The sequence below is a fragment of the Oncorhynchus masou genome, unplaced genomic scaffold, assembly GCF_036934945.1.
Source record: "Oncorhynchus masou masou isolate Uvic2021 unplaced genomic scaffold, UVic_Omas_1.1 unplaced_scaffold_1433, whole genome shotgun sequence".
Taxonomy (NCBI): Eukaryota; Metazoa; Chordata; class Actinopteri; order Salmoniformes; family Salmonidae; genus Oncorhynchus; species Oncorhynchus masou.
Genome location: NW_027004292.1, coordinates 47,058 through 70,060, shown reverse-complemented (window position 1 = coordinate 70,060; position 23,003 = coordinate 47,058). Strand labels below are relative to the sequence as shown.

At 40.3% G+C, this 23,003-nt stretch overlaps 2 protein-coding genes across 4 annotated transcripts in view; one reads left to right on the top strand and one right to left on the bottom strand.

Annotated features, from left to right (window-relative positions):
* Positions 1–10,558, top strand: part of LOC135530822 (exocyst complex component 7-like) — a 20,026-nt gene extending 9,468 nt beyond the window's left edge. The window contains exons 8-19 of the mRNA XM_064958994.1: positions 531–673; positions 1,199–1,351; positions 2,493–2,591; positions 2,858–2,917; positions 3,197–3,332; positions 3,452–3,535; positions 5,510–5,630; positions 6,773–6,868; positions 8,578–8,641; positions 8,789–8,830; positions 9,798–9,939; positions 10,464–10,558. Of these exons, the coding sequence (XP_064815066.1) occupies positions 531–673; positions 1,199–1,351; positions 2,493–2,591; positions 2,858–2,917; positions 3,197–3,332; positions 3,452–3,535; positions 5,510–5,630; positions 6,773–6,868; positions 8,578–8,641; positions 8,789–8,830; positions 9,798–9,939; positions 10,464–10,558 (1,235 nt within the window). The remainder of the gene's footprint in view (positions 1–530; positions 674–1,198; positions 1,352–2,492; positions 2,592–2,857; positions 2,918–3,196; positions 3,333–3,451; positions 3,536–5,509; positions 5,631–6,772; positions 6,869–8,577; positions 8,642–8,788; positions 8,831–9,797; positions 9,940–10,463) is intronic.
* On the bottom strand, positions 10,021–23,003 carry LOC135530823 (5-hydroxytryptamine receptor 3A-like). Of its 3 annotated transcripts, none has more exons than XM_064958997.1 (10): positions 22,945–23,003; positions 22,769–22,843; positions 21,370–21,686; positions 19,516–19,560; positions 19,325–19,431; positions 18,940–19,109; positions 14,184–14,305; positions 12,286–12,496; positions 11,764–11,913; positions 10,021–11,301 (listed from the first exon to the last, which is right to left on the bottom strand). In XM_064958997.1, the coding sequence occupies exons 2-10, from the start codon at positions 22,827–22,829 to the stop codon at positions 11,084–11,086; spliced, it is 1,401 nt and encodes a 466-aa protein (XP_064815069.1). In that variant the 5' UTR covers positions 22,830–22,843; positions 22,945–23,003; the 3' UTR covers positions 10,021–11,083. The 3 variants fall into 3 exon arrangements, with proteins under 3 accessions (XP_064815069.1, XP_064815068.1, XP_064815067.1); XM_064958996.1 differs by having other exon boundaries at positions 10,022–11,328; positions 22,769–22,840; positions 22,945–23,002; XM_064958995.1 differs by having other exon boundaries at positions 10,023–11,328.

The window sequence follows — 23,003 nt, the reverse complement described above, 5'->3', positions numbered from 1 at the left end:
GTCTCTACAAAGTATTGACTTTTTGGGGGGGTGAATAGTTATGCACGCTCAAGTTTTCCAGTTTTTTTTTGTCTTCTTTCTTGTTTGTGTCACAATAAAAAATATTTAGCATCTTCAAAGTGGTAGGCATGTTGTATAAATCAAATTATACAAACTCCCCAAAAATCTATTTTAATTCCAGGTTGTAAGGCAACAAAGTAGGATAAATGCCAAGCGGGAGAATACTTTCACAAGCCACTGTAGACACAGTTACAGGAGATGCTTTTCTGTTTGCACATTCCTTTGTGAACATATTACTAAGCATGCCATAGATCCAGGTTTCCTTAAAAAAATACCCTATATTTCTTATATCAAAGTACTTCCTGGTTATATATAGGACTCTATTTCAAACTTCCTGGTAGAATAAAGGATTCCTTATATCAAGGTACTCCGTGGCTAAATAAAGGTTTCATTAAACTATAGATAGATGATATGTAGTGTTAATGATATTTCCATGGCACTCACCCTTTCACTCCTGTTTGTGTCACTAGGGCGGGACAGCATATTACACATTGAGATTGAGACCTACATGGCCTGCATCACAGCCTTCTTGTCCCTGGCCAAGAGTGAATACACCATGGTGTCCAAAGTCTTCCCTCTGAACTGCTCCAATACCTTTGAAGCTCTCATCCAGGTCAGAAGTGAAGGATATTAAAATGTGATGAATAAAATATTACAACTTTATTGTCAATGTCTGCACAACTGTGAATGTTTGCTTTTGGCTATTATAAGGCTTCACAGTGGTCAGATGATACACAAAACAAACAAACATTTAAAATGGGGAGCTCTTCATAATGGAGATCATTACAGGTGTATAACCATCATGGTTATATATACACATGGTTCTACATCTTACACTACCGGGGTGATGTGGATTTATTTGACCTCCCTGGCTGTCGGGTATCTTGATAATTCTAGTTGAAGTCTTGATGATGATTATAGTTTTAGACCAATGATGTCATTATGTACGTGTTATGTACATAATCCTGCACTGCAGCACTTTGTACTTTGTTTATGAGTTTATTTAATGGTCTTGAGAAGGATGTGTACATGACGGTGTTTAATGTCTGTTTTTACATGGTGAAGCCGAAGACAAATGTCCACATTGCGTGGACAATAAAGTTGTTCTAATTTGTAATTGTAATCTTATTTCCTTCAGGTGGCTCTGAACCAGCTGATCCTGAATGGGGAGAACATTGTGTCCTCTGTCAGACGAGCCTGTTCACGTCACGACTACACAGCCCTTGTCGCCATGTTACCTGTCCTGGTCCGTCTCCTGGAGGAGGACAAAGAGTTTAACACGTTACTAAAGGTGCCATGTAATCCTGAGAGGACAGTGTAAAGTTTAGCTTTCTTTCTATTGTTGTGTGCTGAGGGGGGTGTCATGGTCGGCGGGGGTCATAGAGAGGGTCATGGTCAGGGGGGTCAGGGTTGGGGTCAGGGTTGGGGACAGGAGGTGTCATGGTCAGTGGTTTTGGGGTCAGGGGGTGATCATGGTTGGGGTCATGCTCAGGGGTGAGGTCAGGGGTGTCATGGTCTGGGGAGTCAGGGTCAGGGGTTGTAATGGTCAGGGGGGTCAGGGTTGGGGTAAATTTATATTTAAATTCCAGTCAATTCAGAAAGTTGACCAAATTCCAATTCCAAACTTTCCTCCTTGAAAAGCATTGAAGAGAATTGGAAGTCATTTTCTCTGATGAATCCCCTTTCCAATTGTTTGGGGCATCCGGAAAAAAGCTTGTCCGGAGAAGACAAGGTGAGCGCTACCATCAGTCCTGTGTCATGCCAACATTAAAGCATCCTGAGACCATTCATGTGTGGGGTTGCTTCACAGCCAAGGGAGTGGGCTCACTCACAATTTTGCCTAAGAACACAGCCATGAATAAAGAAAGGTACCAACACATCCTCCGAGAGCAACTTCTCCCAACCATCCAGGAACAGTTTGGTGATGAACAATGCCTTTTCCAGCATGATGGAGTTGCCATAATGCAAAAGTGATAACTAAGTGGCTCGGGGAACAAAACATCGATATTTTGGGTCCAGACTCCCCAGACTTTAATCCCATTGAGAACTTGTGGTCAATCCTCAAGAGGCGGGTGGACAAACAAAACCCCACAAAGTCTGACAAACTCCAAGCATTGATTATGCAAGAATGGGCTGCCATCAGTCAGGATGTGACCCAGAAGTTAATTGACAGCATGCCAGGGCGGATTGCAGAGGTCTTGAAAACAAAGGGTCAACACTGCAAATATTGACTATTTGCATCAACTTCATGTAATTGTCAATAAAAGCCTTTGACACTTATGAAATGCTTGTAATTATCTGACAAAAATATCTAAAGACACTGAGGCAGCAGACTTTATGAAAATTAATATTTGTGTCATTCTCAAAACTTTAGTCCACCACTGTATTATTATGGCTGACTGTGTGATGTCATGTTTCATATTGCCCGTCAGTGCACAACAAGCGGCACCTTGGCCAAGCTTTCCAAACTCGTTACATCTATGAAGACCCTGGCAGCCAGAGCACTGAAGGACTTTTCTGCTCACGTCAAGGTACGACATTCTAACCATTCAAAGATTGTTTTAGTTGGAAGGACTTTGAAATATAGAACATTTCATCTTCCAGCAAGGGAACCTCTGACTGGATCGTTGTAATAATATGATTTAATCAGATAGACAAGCGGGTGAGTTTCCCAAAAGCTTCATAGCACTGAGATCATGTATTTGGGCCGTGATTGTATACATTCCAATGACGTAAAACGATCTGGAAGCTTTGAGAAACTCAACCCCAAATTGTAATTTTCCCCTTTCTCTCACAGAGCAACCCTGATAGGGAGAGTATGCCCAAGGATGGAACGGTGCATGAATTCAACAGCAATGTAACAGCTCTCTTTTCTGATGTTTCATGTCCATCAGTTTCCATTCAATTAAGTGAATCAGTAATGCTGATGTGCTTATCTAGATTTGTGTAAGGACAAGGGTGTTTTGTTCCAGAGGGGGTTTGTTTCCTTATATTGTTTGCGTCATGGGATACTAGACAGAAGACACATGTCAGTTTCTCACAAAATGTAGAATAAAGTATATATCTTTTTTTATCCCATTTAAACTGACCTAACTAAAGATGTCTAATATGTTAATTGTTCTCTTACTGTCTCCAGACAATTCTATTCCTGGAGCAGTTGCTGTCCTTTGCAGATGCTGTTCGGTCCATCCTTTATCCTCATGATGTAGACAGTGACACAGTAACTATGGAGGTGTCCAGTAGTGTTCAGGTGGACGTTCAACATGACACTGGTACGGAGTCTTTCTCTTTGTTTATTAGATTGAGTTTTCGGTTACAAAACTAGATGGTTATTAGATGGTTGGTTTTTCCTCATTGAGATGTGTAGATATGGAATTGTTTTGTTCACCAGATGCAGATGAATCAGAAGAACAGCCATCAGACAGTCAGGAGTCCAAGGGGAATGACAATCAGAGAGCACTGAGTCCTTATGTCTGTGAGTGTTCAGCATGGCTGTGTCTAATATCCAGAATGACACCTTTGACAAGGGCAAGACGCTGAACCGTTGGGTCTTGCTTCAGTTCAGCTGGCGGCTAGCCAAAGTCGAGTGGGCTCGCATACCTTCGCTTAAAATTATTTTAAAAAGTTGCAATAGTACGGTTTGTCCATTTTGAGACACCGTAGCCAGTTTACACTTCCTCAAAATAATCAAATCAAATTTTATTGGTCATATACACATGGTTAGCAGATGTTAATGTGAGTGTAGCGAAATGCTTGTGCTAGATCCAACAGTGCAGTAATATCTAACAAATAATCTAACAAATTCACAACAACTACCTTATACACACAAATGTAAAGGGATGAATAAGAATATGTACATATAAATATATGGATGAGCGATGGCTGTGCGGCATAGGCAAGATGCAGTAGATGGTATAGAGTACAGTATATACATATGAGATGTCTACATATCCTACATTACTCATCATTAAAGTGCCGTTATTTAAAGTGACTAGTGATACCTTTATTAAATCCATTTATTGAAGTGGCCAGAGATTTGAGTCTGTATGTTGGCAGCAGCCACTTTATGTTAGTGATGGCTGTTTAACAGTCTGATGGCCTTGAGATAGAAGCTGTTTTTCAGTCTCTCGGTCCCAGCTTTGATGCACCTGTACTGACCTCGCCTTCTGGATGGTAGCGGGGTGAACAAGCAGTGGCTCGGGTGGTTGTTGTCCTTGATGATCTTTTTGGCCTTCCTGTGACATCGGGTGGTATAGGTGTCCTGGAGGGCAGGTAGTTTGCCCCCGGTGATGCGTTGTGCAGACCTCACTACCCTCTGGAGAGCCTTACGGTTGTGGGCGGAGCATTTTCCGTACCATGCGGTGATACAACCCGACAGGATGCTCTTGATTGTGTTTGTGAGTGTTTTAGGTGACAAGCCAAATTTCTATTCAGAATTGATCTAAGATAGCTCAAGAATTATGTCATTAATTTGCACGTTTTTGCAGAGATCTTAGTTGCGCAACTTTACATCTAACTAAGATGTTTGGTGCAGTGTTTCTCAATGAAAAAATATGCATAAAACGAGTCGTCTCATTGAATGACAACAAAGACTTTACTGAAGAATCCCTACTGTTGACCAATCACAGACGAAGGGGGGTAGTCTTCAGCTACCGACTTCAGCCTGCCTCAAGAAAAAAAATTGTGTGCCCGAACAACTGAAAAAACCCTTACCGAAGTACAAAACGAAGAAAAACGTCACAAAATGTTGTCATAATACATGCACAAACTTACCCAAACTGTTTTGGCTGGGAAGCATGCAGACGCCATTAAGCTAAGGCAATATACTGGCTTCTGGCTTTTGGCTCCAAAGAAAGTAAATTCGATACTGGAGGTCCCATAATCTACTTTCACCCCTGATTATGAGTCAGAATCAGCCACAGGTGGTGTTTAGTTCAAGTGCCTTGACTGCCCCCATGTGGTGGCTATGTGGTTTTACATGAGGAGCCTTGACTGCCCCATGTGGTGGCTATGTGGTTTTACATGAGGAACCTTGACTGCCCCCATGTGGTGGCTATGTGGTTTTACATGAGGAGCCTTGACTGCCCCCATGTGGTGGCTATGTGGTTTTACATGAGGAGCCTTGACTGCCCCATGTGGTGGCTATGTGGTTTTACATGAGGAGCCTTGACTGCCCCATGTGGTGGCTATGTGGTTTTACATGTGGAGCCTTGACTGCCCCCATGTGGTGGCTATGTGGTTTTACATGAGGAGCCTTGACTGCCCCATGTGGTGGCTATGTGGTTTTACATGTGGAGCCTTGACTGCCCCCATGTGGTGGCTGTGGTTTTACATGAGGAACCTTGACTGCCCCCATGTGGTGGCTATGTGGTTTTACATGTGGAGCCTTGACTGCCCCCATGTGGTGGCTATGTGGTTTTACATGATGTTCATGATTTCCCTTTTCCAGGTAAAGTGCTGGAGCATCTCCAGTACAACCTACAGAGTAAGGCCAAGGTGTACGAGGACCATGCTCTCGGGGCCATCTTCCTCCTCAACAACTACAACTACATCCTCAAGTCAATGAAGAAGTAGGCCCTCTCTGTACATTTCCAAAGTGTGTGTTAGCTGTAATATTCAGTGTGGATGAACCATTGCTTGAGTCTGGCATTAGGGCCTTGCATATTAATGAACAGGGTGTTGTGGAAAAATTCTTACACCGGGACACTAAAGGCAATCTTAAATGAACCATTGTTTATTGTCAGCGCGCTGGAGAGGTTCCAACCAACTCAATGCACCATAGTACACATGTCAATCAGGAGCTCTGCCTGGGCAGTCCCAGCAGTTGTCTTATATACGTCTGTACATAGACAAGTTATGTTTGCATGATTTAGCATAATTCATTAATCATTACCATCTTGTTTCATTCATGTGACCGGTCAATACTGTTTCATAACATGTGACAGACCAACACTGTTTCATAACATGTGACAGACCAATGCTGTTTCATAACATGTGACAGACCAACACTGTTTCATAACATGTGACAGACCAATACTGTTTCATAACATGTAACAGACCAATACTGTTTCATAACATGTGACAGACCAACACCTCACAAGGCCTCTTTCTCTCTAAGCTGAGACCTTGAAACTGAGATATTTTTTGTTTGTTCTCAAAACATGGTAGTTCGTTCTCAAAACACGATCTGGGCGTACTGCCAAATTGCAGCTACTGATAGGTGATTTGTACAGTCAGCCACTTTCATGAACACAGAAATTGGTTTATAGAACAGCAGATGAATAGAACTCAGAAATTAGTTATAAGAAAATCACAAACATTAATATACCCATTATATTCCCATGTTCATGAGGCAACAAATGGAAGAAAACAGTCAAACAGGGAGGAGAAGGACCACCTGGACTTAAGAAATGAGAAACGCACATTTTATTTTTCAGTTACAAAACATTTAAAAATATTTTCTGTGACATGCCCTATAATGAATACGAACCTGGTCATGCAGTTTACCAGTACGTGTTCCAGAACAGTCCGGAACTATAATAAATCTTTATTTGAGCCATTAGAGATCCCTAAGGTTGAGATTAACTAGGCCTACACAACATAATGATCACTCAAAGTGCCCTACATTTTGACTTTCCATGTACTTTAGTTCTGGGTTGTAAGTGAATTTGTCACAGCTCACAGGGGTTATGACAGGGACATCTACCTGCAGGTCATCTCTGTTTGAAGTGGTTAAAACCAGCGGCAGGGATCCGGAGGTTGAGTACGGGGAACTGATTGAGCAACAGAAGCAGGTGTACCAGCACAGGTGAGGGACCAGGAATCCAAAGGAGGAAGAAGGGAGTGATGGAATCTAACATTGTCTAACATTAGTCCTGGTCATTATGTATTATTAGAAGAGACTAGCTGCCTCCTGCTAGCCTGAAATCCACAGCCCTTTCTGCTAACATTCCACTCTTTGTATTCCCTGTCATTGCTAAAACATGTTTTGCATGACAATGAGTGGAATGATGACAGGAACAGATTGGTAACCAGGTTAGCATACTGCCCTTACGGCCGGTAAATCATTAAATGCAACTTCCTCCTCAAAATGATATTCATCTGTTCAGCTTTTGGTCTCTGGATATGCTGCTAATATTGTCAACTCTGGAATATTTAAAAAAACACCCATATTTCCTGTGAGATCCTGGCACTTGCTTTCCCTTGGAAATGTAATGTTTTGAATCAAATTCCCCTCTCCGGTGTGGGTTGACTGATCTACCAGCTCATGTTTGTTGCCTAGGTTTATGATATTATAATATAGATTATATGGTGGTCATACATGCTCATGACAAGTGTTATAATGGATTGTAACTGCATCATAATGCATTGTAACTGCATCAAAATGCATTATAACTGCATCAAAATGCATTATAACTGCATCAAAATGCATTATAACTGCATCAAATGCATTATAACTGCATCATAATGCATTATAACTGCATCATAATGCATTATAACTGCATCATAATGCATTATAACCGCATCATTAAATGCATCATAATGATAGAGGCATTATAACTGCACAATAATGCATTATAACTGCATCATAATGCATGATAACTGCATCATAATGCATTATAACCGCATCATTAATGCATTATAACTGCATCATAATGCATTATAACTGCATCAAAATGCATTATACCGGCATTATCAAAATGCATTATAACTGCATCATAATGCATGATACCGGCATTATAACTGCATCATAATGCATGATAGCGGCATTATAACTGCATCATAATGCATGATAGCGGCATTATAATGCATTATAACTGCATCAATAATGCATTATCATAATGCATGATAGCGGCATTATAACTGCATCATAATGCATTATAACTGCATCATAATGCATGATACCGGCATTATAACTGCATCATAATGCATTATAACTGCATCAAAATGCATGATAGCGGCATTATAACTGCATCATAATGCATTGTAACTGCAGGCTTTAAGTGAAGCATTACCATTACTTCACACGGGGACAATGCTACATTAAATCAAGTATCTTATGCTACAACTTGAATACAATTGTATTTGTTACATGCTTCGTAAACAACAGGTGTAGACGAACAGTGAAATGTTTACTTGCGGGACCATCCCAACACTGCTGAGAGAAATAATAGGAAAATAATAACACAAGGAATAAATCCACAATGAGTAACGATAACTTGGCTGTATATATGGGGTACCAGTACCAAGTCGATGTGCAGGGGTACGATGTAATTGAGGTAGAGAATAAACAGTAACAGCAGTGTATTCGATAAGTCAGAGTTCATGCAAAAAGGGCCAATGGAGATAGTCCTTGTACCTATTGGTTAACTTTGTAACTATTTAGCAGTCTTATGGCTTGGGGGGTATAAGCTGTTCAGGGTTGTTGGTTCCAGACTTGTGGGCAGTCCAATGAATGATTATGCTACTGAACATGACTGATCTGTGCAGTGAATGTGTGCTACTTGTGTGTTGCAGTTGGTTGAAGGTGACAGAGTGCCTGACTGAAAAGAATCTGCCCACCTTTAAGCCAGGTGACAAGGTGAGGGTAGATGTTTTGATACTGAATATTAAATTAAAAAGGATATTTCTCAAATTACACTATCTACCTTTAAGTGGATTTGCTTGTTTTATTCAAACCTAATCACACCTTTTCTATTCTTCATATGTCATCACCATCGGGCTTCAGTTGAAAGAAAAAGACTGTCAGGTGATTAAAGACAAGTTCAAGGTAAGACAAGGAGGCCAGATTCCTCCATGTACCTAAAGGATCTGTTTCAGTGCTAGTGATGGGGGGGGGTCGATACAGATACATATCGAGATATTATATTAAATATTATTATATTTGTGCTAGTTGGTTGTTCCTGCACTAAAACTCCAGTATTTTTCCTTCATAGCTCGTTCTCCATCTTCATTTCAAATAAGGCGGCAATTTATTAGGGAAACAATTTGTTTTCAGCACTTTTTTATTTCCATGACTGATCAAAACTAGTTTTCTCATGTCTCTCTCTCGTCTCAGCAGCAGACATATGGTGAGCAATATGTTTGGAACATCGAATCGCAATAAAATCACCGTATCGAATAGCAATACGTATAGAATCATAAGAATCACAATACATATAGAATCATGAGAATCACAATACATATAGAATCATGAGAATCACAATACATATAGAATCATGAGAATCACAATACATATAGAATCATAAGAATCACAATACATATAGAATCATAAGAATCACAATACATATAGAATCATGAGAATCACAATACATATAGAATCATGAGAATCACAATACATATAGAATCACAATACATAACATATTGGCACCTAAGTATCATGATAATATGGTATCGTGAGGTCCCTGGCAATTCCCAGCCCTAATCAGTACCATGTTACATCTCTACACAACAACCCTTATTCATACTCACGAACAGAATGATCACAAACATCTAAACCCAACATGTCAGCTTATTTTATATTTTTAGATGTTATATATTTTATGACTGCTGCAAGATGAATTGCCTCTTTGAGGACATTAAAGTTGTCTGAATCTGAATGTCAGCTTAGTGCTCGTATTTATGGGGCACCGTTTGGGACATAATGTTTGCATTTTCTGTTACAAAACAGTGCCCTCATGTGATAACATGACGGTCCCCCCAAAAAATGACATGTCCTTTGACCTCGTGTCGTCCAGAGCTTCAATGAGGGCCTGGAGGAACTGTATAAGGCTCAGAAAGCGTGGGCCATCCCAGACAGAGAGCAGCGCCAGGCCATCTGTCAGGCCCAGAGAGAGATGGTGTCCAAGGCCTACACAGCCTTTCTGCTGAGGGGAGTCATGGCATATCATAGAGGTTATTACTGGAGACTGCTGCTGAATTCAGAATCAACCCCTATTCCCTAGCTCTTACTTCATAGCCCTTACTCACTATTTCCTAGCTCTTACTCTCTAGCCCCTACTCCATATTCACTAGACCCTATTCACCAGCCCCTACTCCCCAACTACTCCTGTAGATCTGAGCGGATTGGATGGATACAAGCATTATGGTAATACCTTCATCTTGCCTTCTGATTGGCCTAGTGAAAATGTTGTCGAATTGCTTCTACCTATCCAATCCTCTTAGATGTGCAAGGGTGGCTAGGGAGTAGGGGGTCCATTTGGAATTCAGCACACATAAGGTGGTTGGATAACTGATGCTTTTCAAATATTGTAGGTGAAACTGGGATGTCACATGTATGTTCGGTACAAGACACGGGTTCTTTTATTCAGCACTGTTCAATATTGATGTGCAGTAAGAATTTCATACAGAACGCTGGTACAGTGATATTCATTTATTATGGTCCTGTACTTTACACAGATGTGACCATGACTTCTCCAAACACCCTGAGAGATACCACAAATACAGCCCAGCGCAGGTGGAGGAGATGATCGAGAGACTATTTGATATCTCAGCCTGAGGTTGAGAACCTGCTTAGATAGGGGATAATATAAGGTCATCACACTGCCTCTATAGGAAATAACACACTGTTGATTTGTTTCCACACTACTAATATTACAGCTTCAGTCCCCATTACATGTATTCATTAGAGTTCTAGGCCTCTATTCTGGGGGATTATATCACTACAGTCCCCATTACATGTATTCATTAGAGTTCTAGGCCTCTATTCTGGGGGATTATAGCACTACAGTCCCCATTACATGTATTCATTAGAGTTCTAGGCCTCTATTCTGGGGGATTATAGCACTACAGTCCCCATTATATGTATTCATTAGAGCCCTAATTACTAAATGTATTATTACACATATGACTGTCTAGTTCTAAACATGTTTAAATAAATATTGTTAAAGCCCTACTTAAGAATAAACACATCTATTTATTTTACCCAGAAACTCAAAACAACTAGCTTTTTGTTTGTGCTTGCAAAATTTCTGAATACACCAATATTTTTTAAAATGATGGTTGTTAAAAGCAAATAAAGAATTTATGACCAGAAATCTAATTGGTTGATCTTACATCGAGAACCAAAGGAGAAATATAAAATGACGACTGCATAAACAATGAGGACGGTGAGATAGATACAGAAACAGATCAAGTCCACTTTGTTGGCAAAGCGATGGTGTATAGCATTTTTCTGGTCTTGTGCAGCCATTTTGTTGAGAAACTTCACCACCTTCTGGAGGGCTGTATTCTTCTCTTCCTCTGAGACGTTAATATCAGACTTGGATTCTAGACAAAGTAAAGGAGAGAAAAGGATAACCTATTATTAATATAACATGATTAAATAAAGATGTAAAAATTATTGACCTTTCTGTAAAATGACAGTTTTCAGTGACAGATGAAATATCAAATGGAGCAGCTGTCCCGACCAGCGTAAACGCCAGACAAATGATGCTAACAAGAAGAGATGCTGGGAAGATGCTGCATGCTTTAACTGCAGCTAAAGGATAAGAAAAAGGTTGAGCATTTAATACAACTTGACTAGTTTATGATGAAAGTAATTTATAGGGTACCCAGTAAAACTGGTTGCAGTAACGTCATCATGACTTCATGGTCAGGTTATAAAATGGTTGTATAAGGACGTTTTGTTAATGTCTTTGGAAACCATGAAAATATATCTTGCTCTGTGGATAACTGAGATGACAGAATAATGAGAAAGTTTACCCTCTTCATTGTCTGTGTCTTTAAGCAGTGAGTCTTTGGACTTGGAGAGGCTGCAGGGCCAGAGAGTGCCACACTTAGCCAGGCGTGTGAGCACCATAGACTGCAACGTGCTCAACACCAGGATGACCAAACAGAAACAGAAGTGCTTTCCTATGGAGAACAACGAGAGAGATGTGTGAGTTATATGGTGGCAGAGAGGTCCTGTATACATGAAACCGACATCAGTGTGTTGCTACCAGTATATCTTTCTTTACTGTCCCTGTAACATACCGGGCTGGAAATAGTGAAACTCTGCACCCAACGGATCACTAGGATCACTGTTGCTGTTCAGGATCACTGCTACCAAATTGAAAACATACCAAACTATTGAGCTGCAGAAAAATGTCAAATTCGATAGCTCCCTTGGCGACATTTCAAGCTAGCTGTGAAATAAGCTTATGGACCATTCTTAACTCTGTTACATACACACCGTTTATAACAAAATGCTGTTTCATTCTGGTGCATTACACACAGGATACTCACGGATGATGGGGCTGCACTGGCCTCCTCCAGGCAGTAGGTCGTTGAGGATGATGAGGAACATGATGAAGCTGAGAACCAGTGTAACCTTGAATGAGATACGCTCGCCCCCTCCCAGTGGCAGGGAGAAGCTCACCACATCTGCCACAATGATCAGTATACTGGGCAGGACCAGGGACAGAAACGGGTTTTCAGACCGCATTTTCAGCGACACCTGTGAAGACAGATGGGTAGGCCAGAGAGAAATCATTTGTTTTTCGAGTTCTTGCGTCTAAAACGTATAGCATTTGTTTAAAATTGAAAGGGAAGAGCATTACATTCCAAAATCAGACTTTGTCAGATGTTTTCAGAACTCAAAAGAAGCCTTATGTCAATGAGTCCACATCCTTCACCATCGGTTGTGCAGATCCAATTATGCCTTAACCCCAATTAATGGGAAAAGAAACACACTGCGAATTTGGAAATGACATGGTGCTCATCTTTTTAATTTATTTGGAATTGTGACATGTAGCTGGATCTACACCACACACAGCCTGGGACGTGCATTTGCGGATCTACACCACACACTGCCTGGGACGTGCATTTGCGGATCTACACCATACACTGCCTGGGACGTGCATTTGCGGATCTACACCACACACAGCCTGGGACGTGCATTTGCGGATCTACACCACACACAGCCTGGGACGTGCATTTGCGGATCTACACCATACACAGCCTGGGACGTGCATTTGCGGATCTACACCACACACTGCCTGGGACGTGCATTTGCGGATCTACACCACACACTGCCTGGGACGTGCATTTGCGGATCTACACCACACACAGCCTGGGACGTGCATTTGCGGATCTACACCATACACTGCCTGGGACGTGCATTTGCGGATCTACACCATACACTGCCTGGGACGTGCATTTGCGGATCTACACCACACACTGCCTGGGACGTGCATTTATCTCAACGGAACACTACTTATGAAAGGTATAAAAACCATCAGATACATTTTTATTTAAGTGTATTGTATTTTTCTCTGTGTAATTGTTGTTTAAACTCTGCCCTTAAAAATAGATAGAGTAAAGTATCTTTACATGTCCCAACAACAACTGAAATCACCAGGAGCTATCACTAACCCATAGATAAAGATACTTTACTCTACATGTCCCACATAAACTACTGAAATCACCAGGGGCTCGCACTAACCCATAGATATAGTAAAGTATCTTTACATGTCCCACATAAACTACTGAAATCACCAGGAGCTCTCACTAACCCATAGATATAGTAAAGTATCTTTACATGTCCCACATAAACTACTGAAATCACCAGGAGCTCTCACTAACCCATAGATATAGTAAAGTATCTTTACATGTCCCACATAAACTACTGAAATCACCAGGAGCTCTCACTAACCCATAGATATAGTAAAGTATCTTTACATGTCCCACATAAACTACTGAAATCACCAGGAGCTCTCACTAACCCATAGATATAGTAAAGTATCTTTACATGTCCCACATAAACTACTGAAATCACCAGGAGCTCTCACTAACCCATAGATATAGTAAAGTATCTTTACATGTCCCACATAAACTACTGAAATCACCAGGAGCTCTCACTAACCCATAGATATAGTAAAGTATCTTTACATGTCCCACATAAACTACTGAAATCACCAGGAGCTCTCACTAACCCATAGATATAGTAAAGTATCTTTACATGTCCCACATAAACTACTGAAATCACCAGGAGCTCTCACTAACCCATAGATATAGTAAAGTATCTTTACATGTCCCACATAAACTACTGAAATCACCAGGAGCTCTCACTAACCCATAGATATAGTAAAGTATCTTTACATATCCCACATAAACTACTGAAATCACCAGAAGCTCTCACTAACCCATAGATAGTTGCGATCATCTCTGCCTCCTTTAGTGTTGAGTTCCACCTCCTCGGTTAGCCAGTCTCCACGGTTTGCACTAGTTGTGCTCACTTTCCCAAAGTTCAGGAACATGCCACATCCTGGAAAGGCAGATATTTGATACTAGTTCAGTCATTCAAAGATCATACCGTACGTAGCTTCACATCCCTAAAAATCTGTTGTTTTAGGGGTGTAAAGATTTACATTTTTTGTTCGGTTCATTTCTTGATATGACTCAGAAGGGATGGAAAAATGACCAATTTTTTTTTAACTTAATTTTTTTGTTGTTGAAATAATCAAAACAAAATCTATAATACTTCAGTGGTGGTAGCCTACTGTAACACATACAGTGCCTTGCGAAAGTATTTGGCCTGTATTCTACTACTTTGTAGCGCCACCTTTTGCTTCGATTACAGCTGTAAGTCGCTTGGGGTATGTGTCTATCAGTTTTGCACATCGAGAGACTGAAATGTTTTCCCATTCCTCCTTGCAAAACAGCTCGAGCTCAGTGAGGTTGGGTGGAGAGCATTTGTGAACAGCAGTTTTCAGTTCTTTCCACAGATTCTCGATTGGATTCAGGTCTGGACTTTGACTTGGCCATTCTAACACCTGGATATGTTTATTTTTGAACCATTCCATTGTAGATTTTGCTTTATGTTTTGGATCATTGTCTTGTTGGAAGACAAATCTCCATCCCAGTCTCAGGTCTTTTGCAGACTCCATCAGGTTCTCTTCCAGAATGGTCCTGTATTTGGCTCCATCCATCTTCCCATCAATTTTAACCATCTTCCCTGTCCCTGCTGAAGAAAAGCAGGCCCAAACCATGATGCTGCCACCACCATGTTTGACAGTGGGGATGGTGTGGTCAGGGTGATGAGCTGTGTTGCTTTTACGCCAAACATAACGTTTTGCATTGTTGCCAAAAAGTTCAATTTTGGTTTCATCTGACCAGAGCACCTTCTTCCACATGTTTGGTGTGTCTCCCAGGTGGCTTGTGGCAAACTTTAAACAACACTTTTTATGGATATCTTTAAGAAATGGCTTTCTTCTTGCCACTCTTCCATAAAAGCCAGATTTGTGCTGTAATCGAAGCAAAAGGTGGCGCTACAAAGTATTAACTTAAGGGGGCTGAATAATTTTGCACGCCCAATTTTTCAGTTTTTGATTTGTTAAAAAAGTTTGAAATATCCAATAAATGTCATTCCACTTCATGCTTGTGTCCCACTTGTTGTTGATTCTTCACAAAAAATACAGTTTTATATCTTTGTTTGAAGCCTGAAATGTGACAAAAGGTCGCAAAGTTCAAGGGGGCCGAATACTTTCGCAAGGCACTGTATCTCAGAGCCACTTTGGTGAAACAACCTCACTTTGATTCATTCTTGCAGCCATATCCTTTGTTAGCGTGGGGTCTCAGAGAGTGCCACAATTTGCAAAATGCAATAAAATAAAAACAAGTGTCCAAATCACCATTAAGTAACATCAAACTAAACATGGTTGATTTGGCCATGAAATGTTGACAATTGCCCCAATCACTCCCATTGATTTTTTTTTGTTAGCGGTGGCTAAAGTTAGTAGTTGTTGTTCAGAGAGAACTGAACCATGGGTTAATGTTTCTCCAGGCCCATAGACTCTTTCAGGGTGAGGAACCATCTAACATCAAGTTGTAAAATCATGAACTTCCCCAATAAGGCTAAAGCTTAAGGAGTAATCGAATAAGAATATGGATTTCTAGAGTGTTCTTGCTTTCAGCATACACACTAATAAGACACTGCCTCCTCTCATGGTGTTTCATACCGCTCAGAACATAGTGTTTGTCTTCCACCGGATGCTCTTTTATAACACCCCCAGTTCTCATGTCTATCGTCATGCAGTGCTGCTAAAACCATTCACCTCAGTATCTGTCTATTTCACTCTGACGTGAACTATACAACACATAAAAGCTTGCATTTGTTATGGTGTTTATATAATTCTTATTCGTGCTTAACTTATTAATTTACCTTATTTAATTTACACAGGATGGTATAATGGTCATTTTTTTCCCCTCCTGAAAATTGAGCAAAAAAAATTGAGGACTGAACCAAATCAAAATGTTTGAACCATTACACCCCTAATATTCACTGTGTCCAGCCCAAAAGGCCAATTGGGTCTGCACCATGCTACACCGGCCCAAACACACCTCTGTTACCACAAACCTGGAAGGGACAATGATGTATATATACTGTACAGTAGATGACTGATGGGGGGGCGCTGTGTTGAACCACCGTGCCTCCATCTTGGCACCCCCCAATCATTGTATTTTTTTGGAAGCATTTATTAATGTCTACATTTGTTTTTGCTACATTTATTATTTTACAGACTCCATAGAAACACCTTGAATAACAGCTTCATACATGGTTACACAGATAGTGTAGTGCCTAAAATAATTGGGTTAAATACTATCTCCATATATTCTTGCATACATTAAAAAAATAAACTTAATCTAGGCTTGTGAGAGACTCACCTTTCCATAGAAGGGTCATAGTGTGTAGCCCAAACTTTTGGGATGCTACAGACAGAAGTTGGCATATCGGCTGTACTGACTTCAGACCAGTCCTGTGACTGTTGTGGGGGTCATAGAGCAAAACGGAGAGAACCGTCATATTCCTGAGAGTCTCATCTTAATAGTTTGTAGGCCAAACCATATGGACTCTACAGACATTTTTGTGAGAAGACCGATTTTCGGGATGTCTCATGGTCTGATAAACACCGCCCTAGCTCTGGCACCTTTCATCGCAGATGCGGAAGGGCGATATTGGCAGGCGCAGTGGATTGAAACGCATTTCATGCGAAAAACAGATATCTTAAATTGACAGATTTTTATGGGGATTATTATGCTAATTCGATTTCCTCAGGGTCGTGGGCATAGACTTTAGGGGAGTTTTAAAGTATAATTTTTGGGGAATTACAAATGTTACTGTCACCACAATAACAACAATACTTACATGTAATTTTGTCCTTGAAACATTTCATTGAAATATGGTAGAATTACATTCATTCCTATGGAGCACTGCTCCTACTAGGGAGTGGCTTCAAAGCCTCAATGGCCATTACATAGCATCGGCAATCCAGGGTTTATATACCCCTTGATTTATTCTAAAAATAAATGTGTTACACATCTTGGTTGTGTTGCACATCTGAATTTTGGTGATTTTCTCCCATTTTTCCCTGCAGATTTTCAAGTTAGATGGGGAGTGGCGATGAACAGCAATTTAACTTTTTTTCAATGAGATTCAAGTATGGGCTTTGACTGGGCCACTCAGGGACTTTCACATTCTTGTTCTGAAGCCATTCCATCGTTGCTTTGGCTGCAAGTATTCACCCCCAGTCTAACGTCGTTTGTACTCTGAAGCAGGTGCTCATCGAGGATGTATTTGGCTCCATTCAATGTTCTCTCTCTATCCAGTCTCTCAATCCCTGCTGCTCAACAGGGTAGGGATGGCGTTAGAGGGTGATGAGCTGTGCCTGGTTTTCTCCAGACATAGTGGTTTGTATTCAGGCCAAATAGTTCAATTTTTGTCTCATCAGACCACAGAATATTTTTGACTTATGCTCTTGAGTCTTTCGTAGTGCCTTTTTGTAAACTCCAGACGTGCCGTCATGCTCCTTTTTCTCAGGAGAGGCTTCTGTCTGGCCACTCTCCTATAAAGCCCAGGTTAGTGGAGTGCTGTAGAGACGGTTGTCCTTCTGTCTGGCCACTCTCCTATAAAGCCCAGGTTAGTGGAGTGCTGTAGAGACGGTTGTCCTTCTGTCTGGCCCAGGTTCTCCCATCTCAGCCAAGGAGGTTAGTGGAGTGCTGTAGAGACGGTTGTCCTTCTGTCTGGCCCCTCTGTAGTGGAGTGCTGTAGAGACGGTTGTCCTTCTGGCAGGTTCTCCCATCTCAGCCAAGGAACTCTGTAGTTCTATCAGAGTGGTCATTGAGTTCTTGGTTACCTCCCTGACCAAGGTCCTTCTTGCCCGGTTTCTCAGTTTGATTTGACAGCCAGCTCTAGGCAGAGTCTGGGTAGTTCCATATTTTTTTCCCCCCAATGATGTTGACCACTGTACTCTTGGAAACTTTCAACACTCTAGAAATGATTTTATACCCTTCCCCAGACATGCCTCATCACAATTCCCGGAGATCTACGGACAGTTCCTAGGACCTTATGGTATAATTTCTGCTCTGACATGCACTGTCAACTGTGGGACCTTACATAGACAGGTGGATAGTGACATATCAAGGATGATCAAAGAAAGTTGGATGCACCTGAGCTCAATTTGTAGTGTCATAGGAAAGGGGTGTGAATAATTATGTAAATTCGATTTCTGTATTTTATTTTTTATAAATATGCTAACATTTCTAAAGACTTCCTCACTTTGTCATTATGGGGCATTGTGTGTAGATGGGTGAGAGAAACAATATATTTAATAATTTTGAATTCAGGCCATAACAACAAAATGTGGAATAAGTCAAGGGGTATAAAATAATTTCTGAAGGCACTGTACATCATTGGTAGGGAGGACAGTCAGGGAGCATATAAAACTCCAAAGATGACAAACTGAATTGCATCATATATGGAATTGCAGTAGGCTATACAGATTTTAAAAATGACATTTTAGTTGTTTTTGGTAACATCTTGTTTTTAATAAGATCTTTGGTAAGTAATAGTGCGTAATAGCTGATTAGCAGACAGAATGAGGATTGAAATGATGCACTTACCTTTAAGTGCCCATACGTTGATGGCGATGGGGCAGAAATCTGAAGCGAAGGGGTAGTTGTACAGATTGACCTCACAGCCCACCACAGTGTTCATGATGACCATGTGCTCTATAGTCCCGTTGCTGTGCACCAGTAAATCCTTGTTGCCGTGCTTCATTATTGTTTGCACTCTTTAGACATGAGAAGTTAAGAACAGACTGAGAATTGATCTACTAAAACTGTCACAACTAAACATTTGGCCACTCCAAAAATAAATACTGTGTCTCTATTTAATTTCTGTAGATGTTTTACTCACTATTTAGAAGATCATGTTATAAAAGGAATCAAGAATAAATTAAATATAACTTACTGGTAGGTTATTGTATTCTGTTGTAAGTGGACTCACCCATTAGTCACATGGAGTTCAGGAGTCCAGATTTTGCTGACAGGCAGGACCACCATATCATGATGATAGACTGATGTGTTCCATGACAAGTCAGGGTCTTCCCAAGACTGTAGTGTATAATCATAATGAGTGGTATTACAAAATGTCACATTTACTTGAACGTTTTTGGATTTTGTTTTATGTGTACTTACCAACATGACTTGGAGATGACTCTCGAAGCGGAGATCTTTTGTGTCCTATTTAGAAGATAATAAGGGATAAATGCCAAAGTTCTGAACATTCCCTTGGAAAGAAATGGTGGAACAATGTGTTATATTGTAAGTATGTTGAAGAGAGGGACAGATGGAAGTGTAGAATCGTTGGGGGGGGGATTTGGGGGATGAGAGAGGGTCTATTAGAAGTTAGTAGGGCTCTCTTTTTTCACAGAAGTACTAAATTTTGGTAGGATGATTTAGAAATGTTGTAAACCGTGATTGACCTCACACTCCAGCACAGTAGGTGGCGGCATGCACCTTTAACGTTGGTTTGCAGACCGCCATTATATCTGAGAAGATGATGATTACCTTGGAAATAATGGACGACGCGGCCCTTTGCAGTTTATTTTTCCATGGTAATGTACATAACTGAGGAGTTTATCCCACAGTTGCCAAAGAAAATACTAAAGCACACATTTACTGCTAGACATAAAAATGTTTGTTAATATTTTCATAAAGATAATTCATACATTCACATTTTTGTTGCTGGAGACCCAGTCGTTCGTTCGATTAGTTAGATATTTATGGACGCGTTCTATTGTGCTCGCTGCCAACGTTTTTGCAGTGGTGGAAAAAGTACTCAATAGTCATACTTGAGTAACTTTCTACTAAGGTATACTTTACTCAAGTAAAAGTCACCCAGTAAAATATTACTTGAGTAAGAGTCAAAGTATTTGGTTCTAAATATATTTAAGTATCAAAAGTAAATGTAATTTGCTAAAAAATATACTTAAGTATCAAAAGTGAAAGTATAAATAGATTCCTTATTAAGCAAAGCAGATTGTCTTGTTTTTAAAATGGATGGACAGCCAGGGACACACTCCAACACTAAGACATCATTTACAAACGGAGCATTTGTGTTTAGTGAGTCTGCCAGATCAGAGGCAGTAGGGATGTGTTCTCTCAATAAGTGAGTGAATTGGACCATTTTCCTGTCCCGCTAAGCATTCAACATATAACGAGTACTTTTGGGTGTCAAGGAAAATGGAGTAAAACGTTAATTTTATTATTATTTGTATTTTCTGTAGGAATGTAGTGACGTTTTCAGAAATAGTAAAGAGACCGCAAAAAAAAGACTTAAGTACTTCAAAGTATGTTTACTTTACACCACTGTTTTTGTCCCTTTCTTGCTAGTTAGCCAACAGGGTATGGCTAACAGTGGCACAATCTCTGCAGTCAGAATAACAGCAAAGTAGATGTTTAAGATTTTTTTCTATTGACATTCATTTGGAGACATCCATAACAGTGAGCTCGTCATGCCTGATTTTGCCTGGCATAGCTAAAGTTTGCCTTCCCGTCAGGACGCTCGACACTTCATTACGAGAAGATTGTATTACATATCAAACACTAGGCTAGAAGCTAGCAAATCTGTGAACCTAAATCAAAGCTGCAAAATTGTATGTTCATTACTCACCACATTAGGTCATCAGATGCTCAAAAAAGTCTGCAAAAACAAATCAATGATTGCTAGCGACGTTTTTCTCTGTTGTACCTGCGTTTACAATGTATCCAATTTCGGTTTGTGTGGTTGTTGGTTTAGCTTTTTGTAACTTTGTAGCAAGTACGGTCTGCATGTGTAGGCACATAATGCATCATGATTGCAAGGTGTCCTAATTTATTTTCCAACTGGCACAATATATTTTTCAACTCTCCCGTTAGCTGGTTTTAATATCCATTTTAGAATGCCCTTTCATAATTATAATTAATCATCACATAATTATATATCTGTCAATAAGTTCTCTGAAACTCATCACATTGTACAAAACTCAAAAGGAACAGAAAGTGACTTACGACAGACAGAGTTTCATACACTATTAACGGCACACTGATATTTGAGATGCATGATGGAGACTGTGGCTGACTCAGAGCTTCTTTCGCAATCAGCATGCTGGCCAGACATCGACGTGTCGTACAGGAGGGTGTCGTTGCACTGGATGAAGTGGCTGTGTTGGATGGTTGGTTTGTACTGGCTGTGTTGAATGGTTGGTTTGTACTGGCTGTGTTGGAAGGTTGGTTTGCACTGGCTGTGTTGGATGTATTGGGTGCTTTGCCTGGAGTCATTTCACTAGCAAAAATGGCTGCATTGGATGGAGGGTCTGCTGCAGACACTGTGGAACCAGAGACAGGTATTTCATTTCAGAATAATACATTGGATTTATATAGCGGTTTTCTAGGAACCAATGATGCCTTCCAATATTTTAACAACCACAGTACAATAAATAAAAAACTTAATCTAAATTCAATTGGATAAGGTTGTTGCCTTGCTTCATGGTAGCATAAATACTTTAAGAAATGAAGAGATAGGAATCTCATTGGTCAATTAATGGATAACGTATAACGCTCCGCTCATTGACAATCGCGTTCACGTTGTCATATGTTGTCTCAAGCAGTTGTTAAACTAATCACCCCGAAATCCCTTGTAGAAAGTTAGTTCCCAGACGCATAACCTGTTTATTTTCTTAAGTAAGTAATGTCACAAATTAAAAAAACTAGGTAAACAAGATACAGATCTCTGAATATATTTCTAATGTTGTGCTTTTTCCCCCGTGTAATTCATGCTAATCTTGGGTTTTTGAGCTAGCGCTCAATTGACTCATTCGCTCATTGAAGGAGTGCGCTCCTTGTCCCATATTTACCCAGAATACACTGTGCGGCTAATTGACAACGCGTGGAAATTGTACACGTTAATACGAATCAAATGGAGTTTCCCCATCTCCCCATTTAGAATATTTCTGATGGCTTCATAGTAGTGACTCAATACGTCTGAAAAGTGATCTAAACCTGGTACTCCAAATCAGTTATATTGGAGTGATAATGGACTAGAGATAAGAGTACCATGTTTAGATCAAACAACATACTATATTGCCAGCTTTTAGTGCAACATGTTATAGAGCTTCAATACACTTAAATGTATTTGAATATTTTAATTCTAATTGTTTTCATGACTTTAGCAAGATACTCTGTTTGAAAGGCAATGTGCTGCATTTTTCACACGCAGCCCAAGCAGTGCGTCAAAATGGGACGAGGCAATTTTAAACATGTTTTGAATATTTCAGCTTGCGTTAACCATTTGAAATGCGTGTTTCGCAATGTTTACTTAAAATCTGCTAGTAGGAACGAGAAAGACGATATTCGTCTAGTGTAATCTGTGCCTGTTTTAAGAAGAGTAAAATGGAGCCCAATGTCTTACCTGTTAGCAAGAGTAGAGAGAAGAGACAACATTTCAGCACGCTGTGGTCCATGAGTCTCATCCCTGCACGTCCTTCTGTCACAAAGTACATGGTCAGTTAGACATTGGTGCACAGTCTTAGTAGAAATGATGAGTTTCCTCCAATGAAACTGTTAGAAGAAGGACTGAAAACCTACCTTTAGATGCTTAGTGATCACCACTTGCCTTCTCCTTTCCTCTCAAGCCAAAGCCTCAC

Excerpts from the sequence above, each read along its gene's own strand:
- LOC135530823 (XM_064958995.1), bottom strand. The coding sequence starts at position 22,829 with ATGAGACTCATGGACCACAGCGTGCTGAAATGTTGTCTCTTCTCTCTA. Across the intron at positions 11,914-12,285 it reads CCAGTGCAGCCCCATCATCC|GAAAGCACTTCTGTTTCTGT; the intron begins GTGAGTATCCTG and ends TGTTCTCCATAG. Across the intron at positions 11,329-11,763 it reads AGACACAGACAATGAAGAGG|AATCCAAGTCTGATATTAAC; the intron begins GTAAACTTTCTC and ends TACTTTGTCTAG.